The sequence below is a fragment of the Loxodonta africana genome, chromosome 1, assembly GCF_030014295.1.
Source record: "Loxodonta africana isolate mLoxAfr1 chromosome 1, mLoxAfr1.hap2, whole genome shotgun sequence".
In the NCBI taxonomy this organism is placed as follows: domain Eukaryota; kingdom Metazoa; phylum Chordata; class Mammalia; order Proboscidea; family Elephantidae; genus Loxodonta; species Loxodonta africana.
Window position 1 is genome coordinate 18,373,821 of NC_087342.1, and position 20,393 is coordinate 18,394,213.

At 38.9% G+C, this 20,393-nt stretch overlaps 2 protein-coding genes across 2 annotated transcripts in view; both read left to right on the plus strand.

The window, feature by feature from the left end:
- Positions 1–5,553, plus strand: part of PAK2 (p21 (RAC1) activated kinase 2) — an 84,833-nt gene extending 79,280 nt beyond the window's left edge. The window contains exons 14-15 of the mRNA XM_003412939.4: positions 2,301–2,438; positions 2,953–5,553. Coding sequence (XP_003412987.1) covers positions 2,301–2,438; positions 2,953–3,039 — 225 coding nt within the window. The 3' untranslated portion in view covers positions 3,040–5,553. The remainder of the gene's footprint in view (positions 1–2,300; positions 2,439–2,952) is intronic.
- A 47-nt stretch (positions 5,554–5,600) lies between these two features.
- SENP5 (SUMO specific peptidase 5) overlaps positions 5,601–20,393 on the plus strand; it is a 93,603-nt gene continuing 78,810 nt past the window's right edge. Inside the window, exon 1 of the mRNA XM_023551659.2 lies at positions 5,601–6,505. The gene's annotated coding sequence lies outside the window, so the exon portion shown is untranslated. The remainder of the gene's footprint in view (positions 6,506–20,393) is intronic.

Consider the following 20,393-nt stretch of genomic DNA (forward strand, 5'->3'; position numbering starts at 1 on the left):
AGGTGTAGAGAATGACCATCTGTGTGTGTAGCTGAGGTAGTCTGGAGGACAAGAGCATCTGCGAAGAGGGGGTAAAGGAGCTATAGAAATCGTCACAGGTTATGACAGGAATAATGTTAGAGTAACAGTGGGTGATCACTGTTGGTAGATGTTTGGAACAAAGGTAGGTAAGAGTTTAAAATCACAAGAGTTACAGAGACAGAGAGGGAAGTGATCTCAAAGAGGCATTGAGGAGCCAGTGGCACAAAGGTATAGAAGAAAGCACGACAGATAAGGCAGAATTCCCATGAGGGAGCCACGCCTCAACAGATGAAAAAAGCAAGGGGAATGTTTGAGAAGAGTTTGAACACTTAAGGGATTTTGCCAATGACTGACTAAATTACAGAGCAAAATGAAAGTGTTTTAAGAGTTTGGGGATGGGGAAGTGCAAGTGAAAAGTTAAGGTTGGAAAATGGGGTACGCAGAACCATCTAGGATTTAGAATGCAGAGACTGGAAAAACTCTGAGAGTATGGCCTCTGGACACCCTTTTAACTCAGTACTGAAGTCACCCCTGAGGTTCACCCTTCAGCCAAAGATTAGACAGGCCCATAAAACAAAACCGAGACTTAAGCGGGCACATTAGCCCAGGGGCAGGGATGAGAAGGCAGAAGGAGACAAGAAAGTTGGAGATGGAGAACCCAAGGTTGAGAAGGGGAGAGTATTGACATGTCATGGGGTTGGCAACCAGTGTCATAAAACAATATGTATATTAATTGTTTAACAAGGATCTAATGTGCTCTGTAAACCTTCATCTAAAGTACAATAAAAAAGGAATAAAAATCTATTAAATAGTTTAATGGACTATTTTTAGAATACTTTATTATTAAATAATTTTGAGCACAACTCAGAATTAAACAGCTGCAAACATCCATTAATGATCAGAACATGGAATGTACAAAGAATGAATCTAGGGAAATTGGAAGTCATAAAAAATAAAATGGAACACGTAAAGATTGATATCCTAGGCATTAGTGAGCTGAAATGGACTGGCGTTAGCCATTTTAAATTGGACAGACATATGGTCTATGCCAGGAATGACAAATTGAAGAGGAATGGTGTCACATTCATCATCAAAAAGAACATTTCAAGACCTATTCTGAAGTACAGTGCTGTCAGTGATAGGATAATATCCATACACCTACAAGGAAGACCAGAAACCCTGGTGGTGTAGTGGTTAAGAGCTATGGCTGCTAACCAAAAGGTTGGCAGTTCAAATCCACCAGGCGCTCCTCAGACGCCCTATGGGGCAGTTCTCCTCTGTCCTATAAGGTCGCTATGAGTTGGAATCCACGAGAGCCAAAGTATGGCCTTGAGTATGTCCCACCTGAATTTAGAGACCGTGTCAAGAATAGATTTGACACACTGAAGACTAATGGCTGAAGACCAGATGAGTTGTGGGATGACATCAAGGACATCATACATGAAGAAAGCAAAAGGCCATTAAAAAGAGGAAAGAACTTCTCTGTTAACTTTCACCTGAAGCACAATAAAAATACATATATATTTATATATACGTACAGTTGGTCTTGAGCAAAATTCTATCGTGTGATCTCCAGCATTGTTGGAAACCTTGGTGGTGTAGTGGAAAAGTGCTACAGCTGCTTACCAAAAGGTCGGCAGTTTGAATCCACGAGGTGCCCCTTGGAAACTCTGTGGGCCAATTCAACTGTGTCCTGTAGGGTCGCTATGAGTCAGAATCAAATCGATGGCAACGGGTTTTTTGTTTTTTAAATATATACAGTGAGGTTTTGATGAAATTATGAAACATCCATATAATGCATAATTCAAGCCATTAAAATAATTGTGTATATGTAATCAGTTATCAGTAATCATGAGACCATGATATAACTAGGTTTTTGTTTTTTTTTTGAAAGAAGGTTTCAACAAATCCTGATGTTTTGAAACGTATATGTGTGACTTGAAAAAAGCTTGGGAAAACTAGTATTATCCTCACGGCGGAATTATGGTCTTTTTTTTAATACCTTTATGTATTATAATTTTGGTTGTATTTTTTTTTTAATATGTATTGCATTTGTAATCTCCCCCCCAAAAAGAGATGAAGCTAATTCTATTTTGAAAAAGAATTTAGGTGAATATAACATCTAAACATAAAGGAAAAAGATCAAATATAAATGGATAGTGGCAGTAATAACCTCACTTTAGTTCTGTAGTATTTATGGTGATTGTCTTTAAAGAAGTGAAGGATCCATGAATGTAAAATGCTCTACCTTAAGCATGACGAAGATGTCCTCTTTTTAGGCCTTGTACCTGATAGCAACTAATGGAACCCCAGAACTTCAAAATCCAGAGAAACTTTCCCCAATATTTCGGGATTTCTTAAATCGATGTTTGGAGATGGATGTGGAGAAAAGGGGTTCAGCCAAAGAATTGTTACAGGTAAATTTGGAAATAATGCCATTTTTGAAAAAGTTGACCTTTTTGAGTAACGAACAGAAAGTTTACATGGGGGTAATTATATTTCACTCAGTATGAGTCAGAATGGACTCAACTGTAATAGGTTTTTTGTTGTTATTTATTAATTGATCACTGTCAATATGACAGCTGCAGCATTTTAAGATTCTTCTGCTGGGAATAAAATATTGGTAATACTGTAATAGTGAGTTTTTGCGTGTTATCAATTCTAAGACCTGTTTGTGCTGACGGTCATTTAATTGTATTTTATGAATATTAGGAAAACTTTTTAAAAGGCTCAGCTGTGAGCTATAAAAGTGATATGTTGATTATGTTGGTTTTATACAGGTATTAAAATGTGTTGTTTATGAAATAAACATGATCATAAATAATTATGATCCATAAAGTAGTCTTTGGGGCGTCACTGAAAGAAAATACTGAGTGTTTCTAAACTGATGACGTTTATACATCCCCCGTCTTTTCCCCTCTTTTCTGGCAGCATCCCTTCCTGAAGCTGGCCAAGCCATTATCTAGCTTGACACCACTGATCATGGCAGCTAAAGAAGCAATGAAGAGTAACCGCTAACATCATTGCCGTGGCCTCATTCTTTTCTCCATTTTCTAAAAAAAAATCTTTTAATATATGAAAATTATTACTCTATTCGGGGGTTTGAGAGAAATGGTCTGCATAACATGGAAGAAAAAGCAAACTACTCCCTGAAGACAACCAAGAGAAAATTGCAAAAACGAATTATGACTTTGAAATGAACCCCGTCGTTAGGGTCCAAAAGGAATTATGGACTGAATCACTAGCCTTACATCTTCCGGCGCTCAGCCCATCAGGGCCATTTATCATGCTTGAGATTTGCATTGTATTTTATTTTGCTGACTTTGTTGTAATTGATCCCATTCATTGGCCCTTTTGGGGGTATTTTCAATACTTGAATGGCACATTCGAGTTTTCATATTTGTTTCATCTACCAGTCATATTTTCTCTCTTCTTCATAGCTTTCTTTTTCCTTGACTTGCTCCTTTTGAGTTGCATTGAGAAGTTTTTCTCATGCTTAAATCCAAGGCACGCGTGATAGAAATTATGCTGCTCCTTATATTGGCAAAGGGGCTCGATGCAGTTTAACTTTACATAGAACTTAGGACCAGCTGTTGTTATGTGTACTATTTCAGTTCCGAACTTGAACTGAAGGAAGGGAAAAGTATGTGATTTTTACCTTTTTTAACAAATGTGAAAGTCAGTTTTAGAAATTTCATGGTAGTAAGTTGTTTGGCTTTTGTTACATGTATAGAGAGAAGACTAATAATCTATATTTATAACTAAATCATTGAGTCAGAAAAAGAGTCCTATTGACTGTTTCTCCTTACAGCTTTGTTTCCCTTTCTCCCTGTTTCCTCTTCAGACGTGGCTTCAGGAACCAAAGTGATTTGTTCTTACTCCAACTTGAGCTTTGTGACTTTGGTTGGTGTGGCTACCTTCTCCCCACCCCCCGAACCACCACTTTTCGCCTTCATTTTGCAAATAAGTTTCTGTATATGTTGTAATTTTAGGTTTAGATTGTTTGTTTTTTTTTAAAATTAACCCCACCCACACCCCCAGTGTCAAATAATACAATAACCCTTGAATTTGCAGAACTTAAAAGTTAACTTTTCCCTCCCCTTCTGCCCCCCACCCCCATTTAAAGGAGAAAGAGATTTGAGGATAGCAGAGACAGAGTGGGAGATCCGAACGTTGGTGAACTAAACAGTAATTCGATGAGGTTATATTCATGAAAAGAGAGGAATGTCTGTTACATAGAGATGCAGTAAACCGTGGAGATTTACCATAAGTTATATCATTCCCAACCCATTATCAGCATCTTAGTCGCTAGAAAAACTTAAGTGACAAAGTACTTTTCTGGATGAATTCACGGATCATTTGAGATGTTGTGTAACTTTAGGTGTTTTTCAAGTGAGTAGATAATATTCAAGTGAAAAACTGGAGAAAGGAAGATAAAAGTGAAATGTGCTTGATGGTAGTGTACTTTTTATTTTTTTAAAGATTGAAGAAAAGGTCTGTGACCTGTAGCATTAATTATTAGAGTGCACTCTTCTCTCCTGTCCTCGCCTCTCTCCTCCTGTCATTGTTCTGTGTTTGGAGGAGGGATTGTCCCTTCTGATGTGCCAGGAGCCATGTAAAAGAAAAATCTGTGGTTTGGTTCTGGCGGTGTGTTCCCAACATCCCTTCCCAGTGAACTTCACACCTACCCACCAGCCTGAAAGAGTACAAATAATGAATAAAGGTAGTTTTGGTGTTTTGGGGTGCATTGAGGGAACTAGCAGGGCTTTATATCCTATTATTTCCATAATATCTGTGTTACGATAACAGGTGTGAGCATAGAAATGGCTGTTTTTAGGAATGTTTTTCACAAAAACTAGTAAAATGATTAATGAAAAGTATATCTAGAGCACTTAACTGGTCTCTATTTTCAATTGATTCTTGATTTCATTTCCATCTGGATTATATTGGCCTTCTACAGCTATTACTAAATTATGGAAACAAGCTGGGCAGTTTCTGGTGGAAAAGCTACAGTGCCTCTTGGTTTCCAGATTTGCACATTCTTTCTAAACAGTTGTCTGGATGGATTATGATAAAGAAGATGCTACCAGGGAAACAGAAAACCCACCAGGTGATGAGACTGGGACCGTCAGGCCCCTGAGAAGGCACACCCACGCATGAGTCGTAAGGACCGTACTCATCGAGTACGTGCCAGTGACCCATTTTTATGCCTGTGACTCAACAAAGGGCTTTTCGGTTTGTAGAAGCAGTTTGGGATTTGCATTTACAACTTTTTTGATGGTTACCTGCACGTCCATTGCTGGCAACGGACTTTGTCATTAAAGCCTGACTCCTAGGTTAAGGGAGCTGTACTGTGGTTTATTCTTTACTTACTTGGGTAAACTAACCTGTAGTTGCAATGTACTTTGGTTAATTATGAAATGCGTCATTTTTAAACAGAATAATCTTAAAAGCAATATGGAATTGTGATTTGTTAGTTAATTTTTTAAATTAAAATGTTCTGACCTTGTTGAAAGAACAGTTGTATCTGAATGAAGGTTTATGTTTTTTTTTTTTTTTAATAATTGTCTTTGAATTCATTCATCTTTTATGTCGTCACTTTAAAATGAAAATCCTTGTTTAAATCTAAAAGTTAATTTAGTTTTCTCTCCTTAGGATAATATTACATAGTACTTATTTATTATAATTGAGACTTTCTGGCGATCTTCAGGTCACCTGCTCCTCCTGCTGCCTTTAGGACAACTGAAACCGGGAAGCCATGAGAATACAGACTGTTTTGTCCTGCCTGCAATATGAAGTGACTGATCATGCTAGTACAAGGGCTAACACAGCTATCTTCAGGTGTCGAGGGCCTGGCACACAGTATTTCAACATACAGATAACAAGCTGCTTAAAAGTTACCTAGTAACTCCAAAACCAGTCCCAAATGAACCTGCGCCTTTAACAAACAGTTCAAAACCACCTAGGAGTATTTCTTTGTAGTGCTCATTGAAATATACATTCGTTTGTGATGTATTTCTGTGTTTTAGCCAGAAGAATTGTAGTTCAGATCAGGCAGTAGCTATAGTTAGAAAAATGGGTGCTTAAAGAATTTGCATCAGTCTTTGAATCTAAAATTTTTAAAATACACCGAGGATACCACATCCAGGTTGAAATGTCCAAAACTCGTTTTAGATTGTAGCAAAAATACTCCAAATTAATATTCATTTTGGCTTTTTTATAGTGGAATTCTGTAGTTATATAAAAAAACAGATGGTCTTCCTTGTCTCCACTGCCCCCACGACAAATACTTAAGCAACTAAAGTAGTGTTTCCACAGTGTCTGTGGGAAAAAAAATATATATATATATATATATGAAAAAGAAGAATATATACGTAGACTTTTTTTTTCTCAGCACATTTATCGGACAGCCTGGCAAAGTCTGTGGTAGATGATGTGGGAGTTAACGAAGAAGAATCTAGCATTGGCCTGACCTTCATCTTTGGTAAGAATGTGTGGCTCCCCCCCCCCCTTAATTTTGGTGGGTAGAAGTGAAAGTGGCTTGTCTTTTCTCTTCAGATTTTATATTGCCTTTTATTTTTAATTTAATCCTGTTCTATTTAATTGTTATGTTGACATTAACTGCTGTATTTGATGACTTTATTCAATAATTTTGTTCTTTCAGGGCTAGAAATAAACTTTTTTTTAATGTTTATTTTCCCTTTTCTAAACTTTAATTCTTTGTTTGGATCAGAATAGTGTAAAAGAGTAAGTGTTAATAATTCTAATTAGGTTTTCAACTAACATTCTAGTATTTTTAAGGCTAAGTGTTTTTTAAACGTGTCTGGTCCCATTTTTGAATGTGTTACAAAGCTCCAAATTAGAAAGATTTCCAGAAATTTATGGGTAACAAGCATGAGCCTCTCTTTTTTAAATCAGGTTTCAGAATGAATGAATATTCCAGGCTGCCTGCCCCAGGGCAGCACTTCTGACCTGCTTGAACACCTTCCACAACTTGGCCTGGAATTCTAATGCTTACCTGGCAGTCTAATAAGGATCTAACCAGAAGTTCAGTGTTAAATGCACCAAGAGATCTTTAAGAGTGCAATACCTTAAGGCATCGCTTCATTATATGAACGTAGTCTGGAATGTTGTCTACCCTGCCAGGTGTAACGGCTGCAATAACTATCACTGTTCATTCATGGTCAGTACCTTTAAGAAGTTGATAGCCAGGTACCTTCTTGGAGTGGTTCTTAAGGAAACTACATCAAACCAAGCAAGAAACAATGGCCCTGCAAAAGATGACTCAGGATCCTGATGGGTAGATGGATTACTACCAAAAAGCATAAAATATACCTTTTTAAACCAGGGGAAGGGGTATGGGCAATGACTGCTTCTAAAATGTCTTTGTCTCACTGTAAAGCTGTTTAGTGCTATTCTAATATTTGTATGTCCTTAAACTAACCGTAACAAGCGCTTAAAGTTGATACTTTTTAAGAATTGCCAAAGAGAAGTTCAAAGATAACTGGATGGTTGATTTGATAAGCACTATTTCTAGAAGCTTAATGCATGCTTTATTACTTTTATATTTATGGGGGCTTTTTAAATAAGGAATTATTTTATGCTAATTTAAATAATTTAACAGGTTTTCTGTTCTGAGGAATCATCCAGCAATGAAGGGGAGATATTATGTCTCTAATTATTTCAGTTTTTTATCAAAGTAAGCTACATAGATTAAAAACTCAATCTTTAAGAAATTATAATGAACAGTGCTACTCCCTGGCTTTAAACTTTCCGACTGCTGGGTCCTACTCCAGAAAATCATCTACTTTTAACTCTTTTATCTATTTTTAAAACAAACAAAAAAAAGCAGTTGCCATCGAACTGATTCTGACTCATGGAAGCCCCACGGTGCAAACGGTTAAGTGCTTGACTATTAACCGAAAGATTGGCAATTCAGACCCACTCAGAGGCACCTTGGAAGAAACCGAAACCAAACCTGCTGCCGTCAAGTTGATTCCAACTCATAGCAACTCTATAGGACAGAGTAGAACTGCCCCATAGAGTTTCCAAGGAGCACCTGGTGGATTCAAATGGCTGACCTTTTGGTTAGCAGCCGTACTACTTAACCACTACGCCAGAGGCCTGGCAATCTGCTTTCAAAAGGTCACAGCCTTGAAAACCCTATGGAGTGTAGTTGTCTGCACACAGGGGGAGCCATGAGTTTAGCATATGTTATCTCATGCTTAAACAGGTATTTGTTGACATTTGTGTATTTTATCTAGCAACCTCCTGTTACAGAGGTCAAAAATTTGGGTATTGTCATAGCATCCCATTCTCCCATTTCCTCTTCCTTGAGTTCCTCAGTTAAGAGAGGTGCCAGTTTCTTAGATTAGTAACCCGTTGCCACCTAGTCAATTCCGATTCATAGCAGCCCTATAGGACAGGGTAGAAATGCCCAGTGGGATTTCTAATGCTATAAATCTTTGCGAAAGCAAACTGCCACATCTTTCTCCTGTGGAGTGGCTGGTGGGTTCAAACTGCCAGCCTTTCGGTTAGCAGCCAAGCACTTAATGGTTGTGTTGCCAGGGCTCCTATTAGATGAGTCAGCCAAACCAAAAGACAAACCCATTGCCATCGAGTCAATTCTGACTCATAGCGACAGTATAGGGCAGAGTAGAACTGCCCCATAGGCTTTCCAAGGAGCGCCTAGTGGATTCAAACTGCTAACTTTTTGGTTAGCAGCTTAGCTCTTAACCATTACACCACCAGGGTTTCCATTACATTAGTAGTCAGTGTTAATCTCATGACTATAGTGTCAAAGGGTTATTCACTTGAGTTAAGTAATTTATTATCATTACATATCATTGCTTGTACAACTCTGCTTTTCCAGTTAATTTTTGTGTCTTTTGTTTCTAGTTCCTATCACCAGGTTTTCCTAAACTTGCCGCAAAATTGCAAGTATCCTTTGAAGACTTTTCTATACGGTTTAGCATATCAGATACTGATAGTTTCTTTTTCTTTACTGGAACTTTGTTGGGGCTTCAGCTTGGACTGTTGCTGTCTAGACCTTCTGCGCCTCTGGCACCCTGGGGCGTGACTTCACCTTTGTCCCAAGTTAGACCCTTTTTCTGAACACCACATCATCTTTTTACTTGGTTTATTCCTTCATTTGGAAAAGTACACCCTCCACGAGCTTCCTAAGAAAGGGTACAAGAGAGGGAAAAATTTTAAGACTTTGAACATCTGACATGCCTCCTGTTTAATTGATGGTATTGGATTTTAGGTTGGAAATCATTTTCCTTGAGAATTTTGAAGTCACTGCCTCATTGTCTTATAATCTGCCATTTCTGATGACAAATCGTTATATGTGACCCCACCCCCTGGAATTTTTGTTCTGAAATTTTACCAGGAAGTGCCTTGGGAACATGTATGTGTTTTCCTTGCCTTTGGGCATTTGGCAGGTCCTCTTGGTTACAGACTCATTTCCTTCATTTCTGGGAAATTGACTTCTACTAGTTCCTTAATAGTTGCCCCTTATTTTTTCTGTTAACCCCCTTCTGGGATTCCAGCATTAATCTTCTGTTTTTCATGTCCTTCTCTCCTGCTTTCCATCTCTTTGTCTTTTGTCTTTAACTTTCTGGGAGAATTTCCTTGTTGTTACCTTCTAATTTCTTTTGAACTTACTTTGGCTGTCATATTTTTAATTTCCAAAAAAGCTCATTCTTGTTTTCTGAGCTCCCTTTTTTATAGCCTTTTGTTCTTATAAATTGAGTATCTTTCCTGTGGTATTAATTGTAAAAGTGAGATATATATGTATCTGGATTGTGTGTGTGTGTTGTTTTTTTTGTTCCTCCCACCTGTGGTTTCTTGTTTTTAACTCTGTAGTTCACCTGAGGACTTTCTAGAAATGTTTGATGAATAATCACACATAGAGTACTGTGTCAGGCAATGTGCTAAACAAGTGCTAACTCATTTACACAGTGATTTTTCTCAGTTCTCTCTTGGGCTCTTAGAGCACTGTAGCTCCTAGATCTTTTTTCCTCTCCCTTTTTCTCCAGAGCGGTCTCATGACTCCCAACCCCTTTATCCCACCATCTCAGCACTTTCTTCAGGCTTTTGTGGGTTTTTTGCCATCTTCCTTTCTGGCTCAGTGCAAGATGTTCCTCTTCTCCCAGAGGCTGGCCCCAATGAAGACCTGTTCTACCACCTCCCAGGTCCTCAGGCTACTCTGGTTTATCCTGGCTCTCCTGTGCCTGCAGTCCCTCCTTCTATCTCTAACCCTTCAGCAAAATAAAAGTGTGTTCGCAAAAAAGCCCCAGCCCAGATGGCTTCACTGGAGAGTTCTACCAGACATTCAAGGAAGAGTTGACACCAATTCTGCTCAAACTATTCCAGAACATAGAAAAGGAAGGAATACTCCCTAATTCATTCTGTGAAGCCAGCATAACCCTGATACCAAAACGAGGCAAAGATATCACAAAGGAAAAAAAAACTACAGACCAGCATCCCTCATGAGTATAGATGCAAAAATTTTCAATAAAATTCTAGTCAACAATTTAACAGCGTATCAAAAAAATAGTAGATCACGATCAGGTGGGATTCATACCAGGGATGCAGGGCGGGTCGATGTTAGAAAAGCAGTGCAATTCACTAAAATAAAGGAAAAGAATCACATGATCATCTGAATCGATGCAGGAAAGGCATTTGATAAAATCCAGTACCCTTTCCTGGTAAAAACTGAGCAAAATAGGAATAGGAGGGCAATTCCTCAAAACAAGGGCATATATATAAAGCCAACTCCTCACCCCACCAAAAAAAAAAAAAAAAAAAACCAGTGCATCGAGTTGATTCCAATTCAAAATCCCTATAGAACGGGGCAGAACGACCCATAGGGTTTCCAAGAAGGAGCTAGTGGATTCAAACTGCTGACCCTTTGGTTAGCAGCCAAGCTCTTAACCACTGTACCACCAAGGCTCCCATAAAACCAACAGCCAACATTATTCTCAGCAGAGAAATTGAAAGCATTCCCCTTGAAAACATCAAGGAGACACGGATGTTCATCACCACTCTTATTCAGTATTTTGCTGGAAGTCCTAGCTAGAGCTACAAGGCAAGAAAGGGAAGTAAAGGGTATCCAAATTGGAAAGGAAGAAGTAAAACTATCCTTATGTGTAGATGACATGATCCTATACATAGAAAATCCCAGAGATTCCATAAGAAAGTTACTGGAACTAATAGAAGGCTTTAGCAAAGTGGCAAGGTACAAGATCAACATAAAAAATAGTTGGATTCCTCTACACTAACAAGGAAAACGCCAAAAAAAAAAAAAACCATTTACATTAGCCCCCAAAAGAATAAAACACCTAGGATAAATCTAATCAGAGACATAAAAGACTGTCATGGATTGAATTGTATCACCCCAAAATATCTGTTAATTTGGCTCTCCCCTTGTGTGATTGTATGATTGTCTACCATTTTATCTTCTGATGTGATTTCACTATGTGTTTTAAGTCCTATCACTATGATGTAATAAGATGGATTAGTGGCAGTTGATAAAGTCTACCAGATTAGGTAGTGTCTTAAACTAATCACTTTTGAGATATAAAAAAGAGAAGTGAGCAGGAAGACATGGGGACCTCATACCACCAAGAAAGCAGCACCAGGAGCAGAGTGCATCCCTTGGACCTGAGGTTTCTGCACTGAGATGGTCCCAGACCAAGGGAAGACTGATGAATCACAAGGGCCTTCCTTCAGAGCCAACAGAAAGAGGAAGCCTTCCCCTGGAGCTGGCACCCTGAACTCGGACTTTTAGCCTATTGGGCTGTGAAGGAATAAACTCCTCGTTGTTAAAGCCATCCACTTGTGGTATTTCTGTTACAGCAGCACTAGATGACTAAGACTTATACAAGGGAAACTACAAAATGCTACTGCAAGAAACCAAAAGAGGAAAAATGAACCATGCTCATTGTGAAAATGTCAGTACTACCCAGAGTGATCTCTAGATACAATGCACTCCCAACAACACTCTTTAATGAAATGAAAAAACTAATCTTGAACTTTATATGGAAAGGAAAGAGGCCCTGAATAGCTAAACCGTTACTGAAGAACAAAGTAGAAGGTCTCACACTTCCTGATTTCCGAGCTTACTATACAGCTATAGTAGTCAAAACAGCATGGTACTTGTATGACAACAGACACATAGACTAATAGAACAGAATTGAGAACCCAGAAGTAAATCCATCCCGCTATGGACAGCTGATCTTTGACACATGGTTGAAGTCCATTCAATGGGGGAAGAGATGGTCTCTTTAACAAATGGTGCTGGCAAAACTAGATACCCATTTGCAGAAAAATGAAACAGGATCCATCCCTCACACCACATGTAAAAACTAACTCAAAATGGATCAAAGACCTAAACGTTAAACCTAAAACTATAAAGTTCTTGAAAGATAACATAGGGACAAAGCTAGAGGTCCTAATCTATGGCATAAATACACTATCGAACATAACTAAAAGCTCATAAACAACAGAAGATAGACTAGGTAACTGGGACCTCCTAAAAATTAAATACTTAAGCTCATCAAAAGAGTAAAAAGAGAACCTATAGACTAGGGGAAAAAATTTGGCAACAATAAATCTGACAAGGGTCTAATCTCTAAAATATATAGAAAACTTGAACAACTCAAGAAAAAGACAATCCAAAAAAAAGAAAATGGGCAAAGGACATGAACAGACACCTTACCAGAGAAGACATTCAGGCGGCTAACAAATGTATGAAGAGATGTTCATGATCACTAGCCATTAGAGAGATGCAAGTCAGAACAGCAGTGAGATACCATCTTACCCCAGCAAAAAATGGCACTGGTCAAAAAACCAGAAAACAAATGCTGGCAGGTTGTGGGGAGATTGGAACCCTTGTACACTGCTGGTGGGATTGTAAAATGTTACCACCTCTGTGGAAAACGGTATAGCATTTCCTCAAAAAGCTAGAAATGGAAATATGGTGTGATCCAGCAATCCCACTCCTAGGTATATATCCTAGAGAAATAAGAGCAGTGACACGAATAGACATATGCATGCCTTTGTTTACTGCAGCATTATTCACAGTAGCAAAAAGTGTTCATCAACGGATGAATGGATAAACAAAACGTGGTACATACATACAATGGAATACTAAAACCCAGTGCTGTCAAATCAGTTCGGACTCATAGCCCTATTGGGTTTCCAGGGGGTGCCTGGTGGATTCCAACTGCCGACCTCTTGGTTAGCAGCCGTAGCACTTAACCACTAGACCACCAGGGTTTCCAAGTGAAATACTACACAATGATAAAGACTAATGATGAGTTCATGAAGCATAACATGGATGAATCTGGAGGACATGAATGATGAATGAAATAAGGCAATCACAGAAGGATAAATATTATACCACTTTTATAAAAAGTCAAAAATAGGTTTACATGCAGAGGCAACATTCTTTGACGGCTACCAGGGATGGGAGGGGGGAGGAGGGAGAATCACTTCATAGTAGACATGTTAATTCTGGTGAAGAGAAAGGCAATATACAATATGGAGGAAGTCAGGACAATATGACCAAGGTAAACGAAGACACTGAGAGGTGCAAAATAAACTACAGTAAATGCTACAACATACAATTCTGCAACAGTAATAAACCAAACCCACTGCTGTTGAGTGGATTCCGCCCCATATCAACCCTGTCTACAGAACAAAGTAGAACTGCCCTATACAGTTTCCAAGGAGCAACTGGTGGATTGGCACTGGTTTGTGCCAATAGGTAGATAAGTATGCTATATAGGTGTGGGAGGGCGAATGGGAGTACATGCACGTGCATATATAGGTGTATTTGTGGGCGTTTGTATATACGTGTTTGTATGTGCTCTGTATATACTCGTATATATAATAGAGCACATGGGGGCACAGGTGTGGAAACTTCTTAGACATATCCAGACACCTCGTGGGACAGAGTTACTGGGCTTGAAGGCTAAGAGGAATGTCTGGATCAATTGGTATAACAGTTCATAAAGATGATTTCTACATCCTAGTTCGGTGAGTAGCTTCTGGGGCCTTAAAAATTTGTGAGCAGCCATCTAAAATACAACTATTGATCTCCCCATCTGGAGCAAAGGAGAGTGAAGGAATCCAAAGACTCAAGGAAACAATTAGTCCACAGACTAATGGCCTACACAAATCACAGCCTCATGTAGCCTGAGACCAGAAGAACTAGATGGTGCTCTGCTACCACTAACGATTGCTCTGAACAAGAACACAATAGAAGGTCCCAGTTAGAATGGGAGAAAAATGTAGAACAAAATTCAAATCCATAAAAAATTCCAGACTTACTGGACTGATAGAGACTGGAGGAAACCCCAAGACTATCACCCCAAGACACCCTTTTTAAACTGGAACTGAAGCCACTCCCAGAGGTCACCTTTCAGCCAAATAATAGACTGGCGTATAAAATAAGCAATAACACCTTTGAGGGATGTGCTCCTAAGGACAGTCAACTATATGAGACCAAATGGGCAACATTTGCCCAAAAGCAAAGACAAGAAGGTGAGGGGCAGGGAGAGACAAAAAAGGGGAAGGAAGGTTGGAAACGGGTAGATAGCAGCCAATGTCACGGAACTAATTGTATGAACTTTCACCTAAATCAAACACAATAAAATGTTTTTAAAAAATGTTCATATATCTTCCACTTAAACTGACTTAGCTAAACTTCTAGAAAGGAGACTATACTTACGTTTTCCCCTTATCATTCTGTGTTCAATGTGCCACCAAAACTACCTTTGCCAACATTACCAATAACCACTAAGCCCTGGTGCTCAATGGTTAAGCGCTTGGCTGCTAACTCAAAGGTTGGCAGCTGAAATCCATTTGGCACCTTCACAGGAGAAAGACCTGGTGATCTGCTCCTGTAAAGATTATAGCCAAGAAAACCTTATGGGTAGTTCTGCTTTGTCACGTAAGGTCACTATGAGTTGGAAACTGACTCGATGGCACCTAACAACAACAATTAGACCCTTTTAAAAACAACCCAAACTCTTCGGTTGAGTCGATTCTGACTCATAGACACCCTATAGGACAGAGTAGAACTGCCCCATAGAGCTTCCAAAGAGTGACTGGTGGGTCTGAACTGCCAGCCTTTTGGTTAGTAGCTGTAGCTTTTAACCACTGTGTCACCAGAGCCCCAGACACTTTTTGGGTCTAAATGACTTCTGCAGCATTTGACACCGTTATCAGTGCCTCCTTGAAATGCGCCTCTCATTCTCTATGGCACCATTCTTTTTTCAGCTTGAGAAATGCCAAGCGTGTTCTTCCTTTTTGGTTTTCTTACTCCAGATCTCTGCACCTTTCATTATAATACTTTACTTTGTGTTCTCAAGCCACCCTTTGAAATCTTCTTTTCAGCTCTTTTACTTCATCATTTCTTCCATTCGTTTTAGCTGCTCTCTGTTCAAGAGGAAGTTTCAGAGTCTCTTCTGACATCCAAAATGGATGGTCTTTTCTTTCCTGTCTTTTTAATGACATTTTGCTTTCTTCGTATATGATGTCCTCGATGCCATTCCACAACTTATCTGGTCTTCGGTTATTAGTGTTCAATTTATCACATCTATTCTTGAAATGTTTTCTAAATTCAGGTAGGATATGTTCAAGGTTGTACTTTGGCTCTCGTGGACTTGTTTTAATTTTCTTCAGCTTCAACTTGAACTTGCATATGAGTAGTTGATGCTCTGTTCAGCAGCTGGCCCCTGGCCTTGTTCTGACTGATACTGAACTTCACCATCATCTCTTTCCACAGATGTAGTCGATTTGATTCCTGTGTGTTCCATCCGGTGAGGTCCATGTGTACAGTTGCCATTTATGTTCTTGAAAAAGGTATTTGCAATGAATAAGTCATCGGTCTTGCAAAATTCTATCATTTGACCTTCAGCATCATTTCTGTCACCAAGGCTATGTTTTCCCATTACTGATCCTTCTTTATTTCCAGCTTTTGTTTTCCAATTGCTAGTAATTATCAATGCATCTTGATTGCATGTTTGATCAATGTCACACTGCAGAAACTGGTAAAAATCTTCAATTTCTTCATCTTTGGCATTAGTGGTTGGTGCATAAATTTGAATAATGGTATTAACTGGTCTTCCTTGTAGTTGTATGGATACTTCAGGATAGATCTTGAAACGTTCTTTTTCACGATGAATGTGACACCATTCCTCTTCAATTTGTCATTCCTGGCATAGTAGATCTATGATTATCCAACTCAAAATGGCCAATACCAGTCCCTTTCAGCTCACTAATGAGTAAGATATTGATCTTTATGAGTTCCATTTAATTTTTGATGACTTCCAATTTTCCAAGATTCATACTTCACATTCTGATTATTAATGGATGTTTGCAGCTGTTTCTTCTCATTTTGAATCATGCCACATCAGCGAATGAAGTTCCCAAAACTTTACTGTATCTACATCATTAAGACCGACTCTACTTTGAAGTGGCAGCTCTTCCCCAGTAGTATTTTGAGTGCCTTCCAACCTGAGGGGCTTGTCTTCCAGCACTATATCAGGCAATGTGCCGCTGCTATTCATGAGGTGTTCACTGGCTAATTTTTTTTAGAAATAGACTGCCAGGTCCTTCTTCCTAGCCTGTCTTAGTGTGGGAGCTCTACTGAAACCTGCCCACCATGGATGACCCTGCTGGTATTTGCAATACTGGTGGCATGGCTTCCAGCATCACAGCAAGAGGAAAGCCCGCTATTGTTTACGTAGCTTCTGAAAACATAAATGTAATTTAAATATAGTTTTGAGTGTTGCAGGTTTAGTAATTTCATCAGTGAAAAAAGACTACAAATGCCTGCTATAAATTAGCTTGTTTCAACTTAACTGAAGCAAGGCAGGAGCAGGTGATGTCTTTTTTAGGGCATTTCCTTGCCCGGAGTTCCCTACAGGGGGCGCAGCTGCCACAGACATTCTCTTCAAAGATAGCTCCTGCCCAGCCCACTCTTGCCATTGCCAGTGCTATGCTCAGATTTACACCACCATTCTGGAAGGATTTAAATGTAACAATCTTGACTTTTGAAACTTGGAGTTGGTTTAGTTGTTGAGTCCAACTTAGCATCAGTAAAGCCACTTTCTCAGAAGGGGAGAATACAATTCTAGGTGTCTCCCCAACTTCTCAGTGATCTGGAAAGCCATCTCTTTGCAATAATTTTCAGTCTTTAAAAACTATTGAAATACATAAATGATACAGGAATATATTCACATAAAAAAAATCATAATTCCAGCAATTCAGATAAAAGCAAGGCTCCCTGCCCCCAAATCTAGTCCCTTTCCCAGAGGATAACTACTCTTACCAGCTTTTGTCTTTTCAGACCTTTCTCTACATATTGATCAGCTGTATAGACCAAGTAGGTCTTGAAGGATGTAGTCGAAGCAAATTTATTTTCATTTCCCTCTATTCTAACCCATTTCATGGGGCTAGTTCTTCCCTGTTTCCTTGATAAATTTTACAGCAAAGACTCAGAGAGTTCTACAAATATTCAAGGAAAAGTAATTCCAATTCTGTACCAACTATTCCAAAATATAGAGAAAAGCAGTTACTGTTGAGTTGATTCTGACTCATGGTGACTCCGCGTGTGTCAGAGCAGTGTTGTGCTCCATAGCATTTTCAATAGGTGATTTTTTGGAAGTAGATCACTGGGCCTTTCTTCCGAGGCATCCCTGGGTAGATGCGAACCTCCAGCCTTTTGGTTAGCAGTTGAGCATGTTAGCCTTTTACACCATCCGGGGACTGCAGACACTCCTCAGATCCTCTTAGGAGGATAGTGTACCAAAACAGTATGTGAAAGGACAAGTTAGAGACCAATCTCGTTCTTGAATATAAATAACACAATTACTAAACAGATCTTTAGCAAACCAAATCTATCAATGTATAAAAAAAGCCCTTCCTAATCCAGTAGGATAACACAAGGTTAGTAAAATCTTCAAAGCAATATGGTAAAGTAGATCAGATGAAGAAAAAGCATTTAATAAAATTTAATACCAGTTTATAATTTTTAAAAAACCTTTTAGCAAATTAGGGGTAAACCTCCTTAACCTGATAAACTGTATCTACAAAAACCTGCACCAAGAAATCATACCTAGGTGTGAAGTGTTGAGAGCACTCCTTTAAAAATCAGAACAAGATAAGGGTGCCTACATTATCAATACTTTGGCTTATCTTTGAAATTGAATATTCTACCTAGCGCAATAAGGAAAAGAAAAGGTGTAAGAATTAGAAAGTGAAATTAAAAGCTGTTGTTGTTTGTAGATTAGGGTGAGGAGACAGGAAAGCCCAGAAAATGTGTGATAAATTATTAGGATTAGTAAAAAATTTAGCAAATTTGCTGAATACAAAACCAATGTGCAAAAGTCAATTGTATTGTTAAACACTAGCAACAAATAGAAAATGTAATGTTAAAATCTATAATAAATAAAAAATATAAAGTACTTAGATTTTTTTTTAATGCCTAAGACTTTTATAGAGAAACTTTTAACACTTTATTGAAAGATTTTAAATCTTGGGTCCAGGACTGCCTTATGGATAAAAATAAACAAAAGAAAAAACACTGCCATTGAGTAGGTTTCAACTCATAGCGACCCTATAGGACAGAGTAGAACTGCTCCATAGGGTTCTCAAGGAACGACTGGTGGATTTGACCTGTCAACTTTTTGGCTTACAGCCGTAGCACACTGTGGCTCTTAACCACTGTGCCATCAGGGCCCCTTTATGTACAGAATAGTTTAAATTGCTGTGCTTGTTGAAAAAATAAAGTTAAAAATGTGAAACAATACAGATGAATGAAACATCACTTCAAAGGCAGAAATATACAGCCCCCTGAATTCGAATATATTTTGACTTTTGAACTTCTGGGAGTTATGTCCTAGAAGCCATAAAGAGGTTTGTGTACCAACCTGACCCAGTTGGAGTGTAGTTTCTGTTTGATGTGCCATTCAGCTAACATGAAACATCCTTGCCCATTTGCTGTTCTCAGTTCTTTGGGGAACTTGATTTCTACAGAACCACATCGCCATGACTTGTAGATTGTTGCAAATTGACCTAACCATCCTGCCAGTCAAGAAAATTAATTAAATTCTAGAATCATCTTCTCAGTTGTAATTGGAAACTCTACAATTTCTTTTGCTCAGGAGAGATGGGGGAATGGTTGATGATAAGAAACGAATTCCAGGTTTTTTACCTGGGTGTTGAAATTGTCTCCGAGTAAAGGCCTGTGTGGTGCAAATAGTTAATCGCTCGACTACTAGCTGAAAGGTTAGTGGTTTGAACCTGTCCAGAGGTGCCTCAGAAGACAGGCCTGGCGATCAGCTTCTGAAAGGTCACCACCTTGAAAATCCAATGGAGCAGGTCTACTCTGCACACATGGGGTTGCCCTGAGTCAGAATCCACTGGATGGCAACCAGCAATAGTAACAACTTCCTACAAGTAAGAGATTTGTTTGGATTGAGAGTTTCCCTTTGTTGCATTGAGCCCTCCACCCTCCCACCTCCTTTTGGGTGTGAATTTGACTGATGTGCTTATATAAACTCTAGTTGAGCCTTCATTAATCTCTCATAGAATGGATACTTTGTTTGAGGCTGCAAGGAGAATTTGGGAGTATAAAGGGTGGTGGTGCAGTGGCTAAGAGCTCAAGCTGCTAACCAAAAGGTCAGCAGTTCGAATCCACCAGCCGTTTCTTGGAAACCCTTTAGGGCAGTGATGGTTTCATGTGGGAGACACAGGTTCAATTTCATGTTGCTGTGATGCACAACAAGTTTCAACAGAGCTTCTAGACTAAAATGAACTAGGAAGAAAGCCTGGTGATCTACTTCTGAAAAATTAGCCAAAGAAAATATCCTATGGGTCACAATGGTTGGGGGCTAACAACAGCTAACAACAAGGCTGGGAGAGCCTTGACGTCACTGGATGTAAGTGGGACGAACACGGGGCGTTATATTCGAAAAGATGATAGAGCATTAACAAAGAAATTTTGCCTGCTTCTCAAGTTTGCTTAGGTAGGACAACATTGGTGTTAGTGGTGTTCTAAAATGGGAATACTTTGAAAGACTAAATTTTAGTCAATCTCAATTGAGACCCTGTGTCATGGATTGAATTGTGTCCCCCCAAAATATGTGTCAACTTGCTTAGCCATAATTCCCAGTATTGTGTGATTGTCCACCATTGTGTGTCATCTGATGTGATTTTCCTATGTGTTGTAAATCCTACCTCTATGATGTTAATGAGATGGGATTAGTAGCAGTTACGTTAATGAGGCAGGACTCAATCTACAGGATTAGGTTGTGTTTTATGGCAATCTCTTTTGAAACATCAAAGAGAAAGGC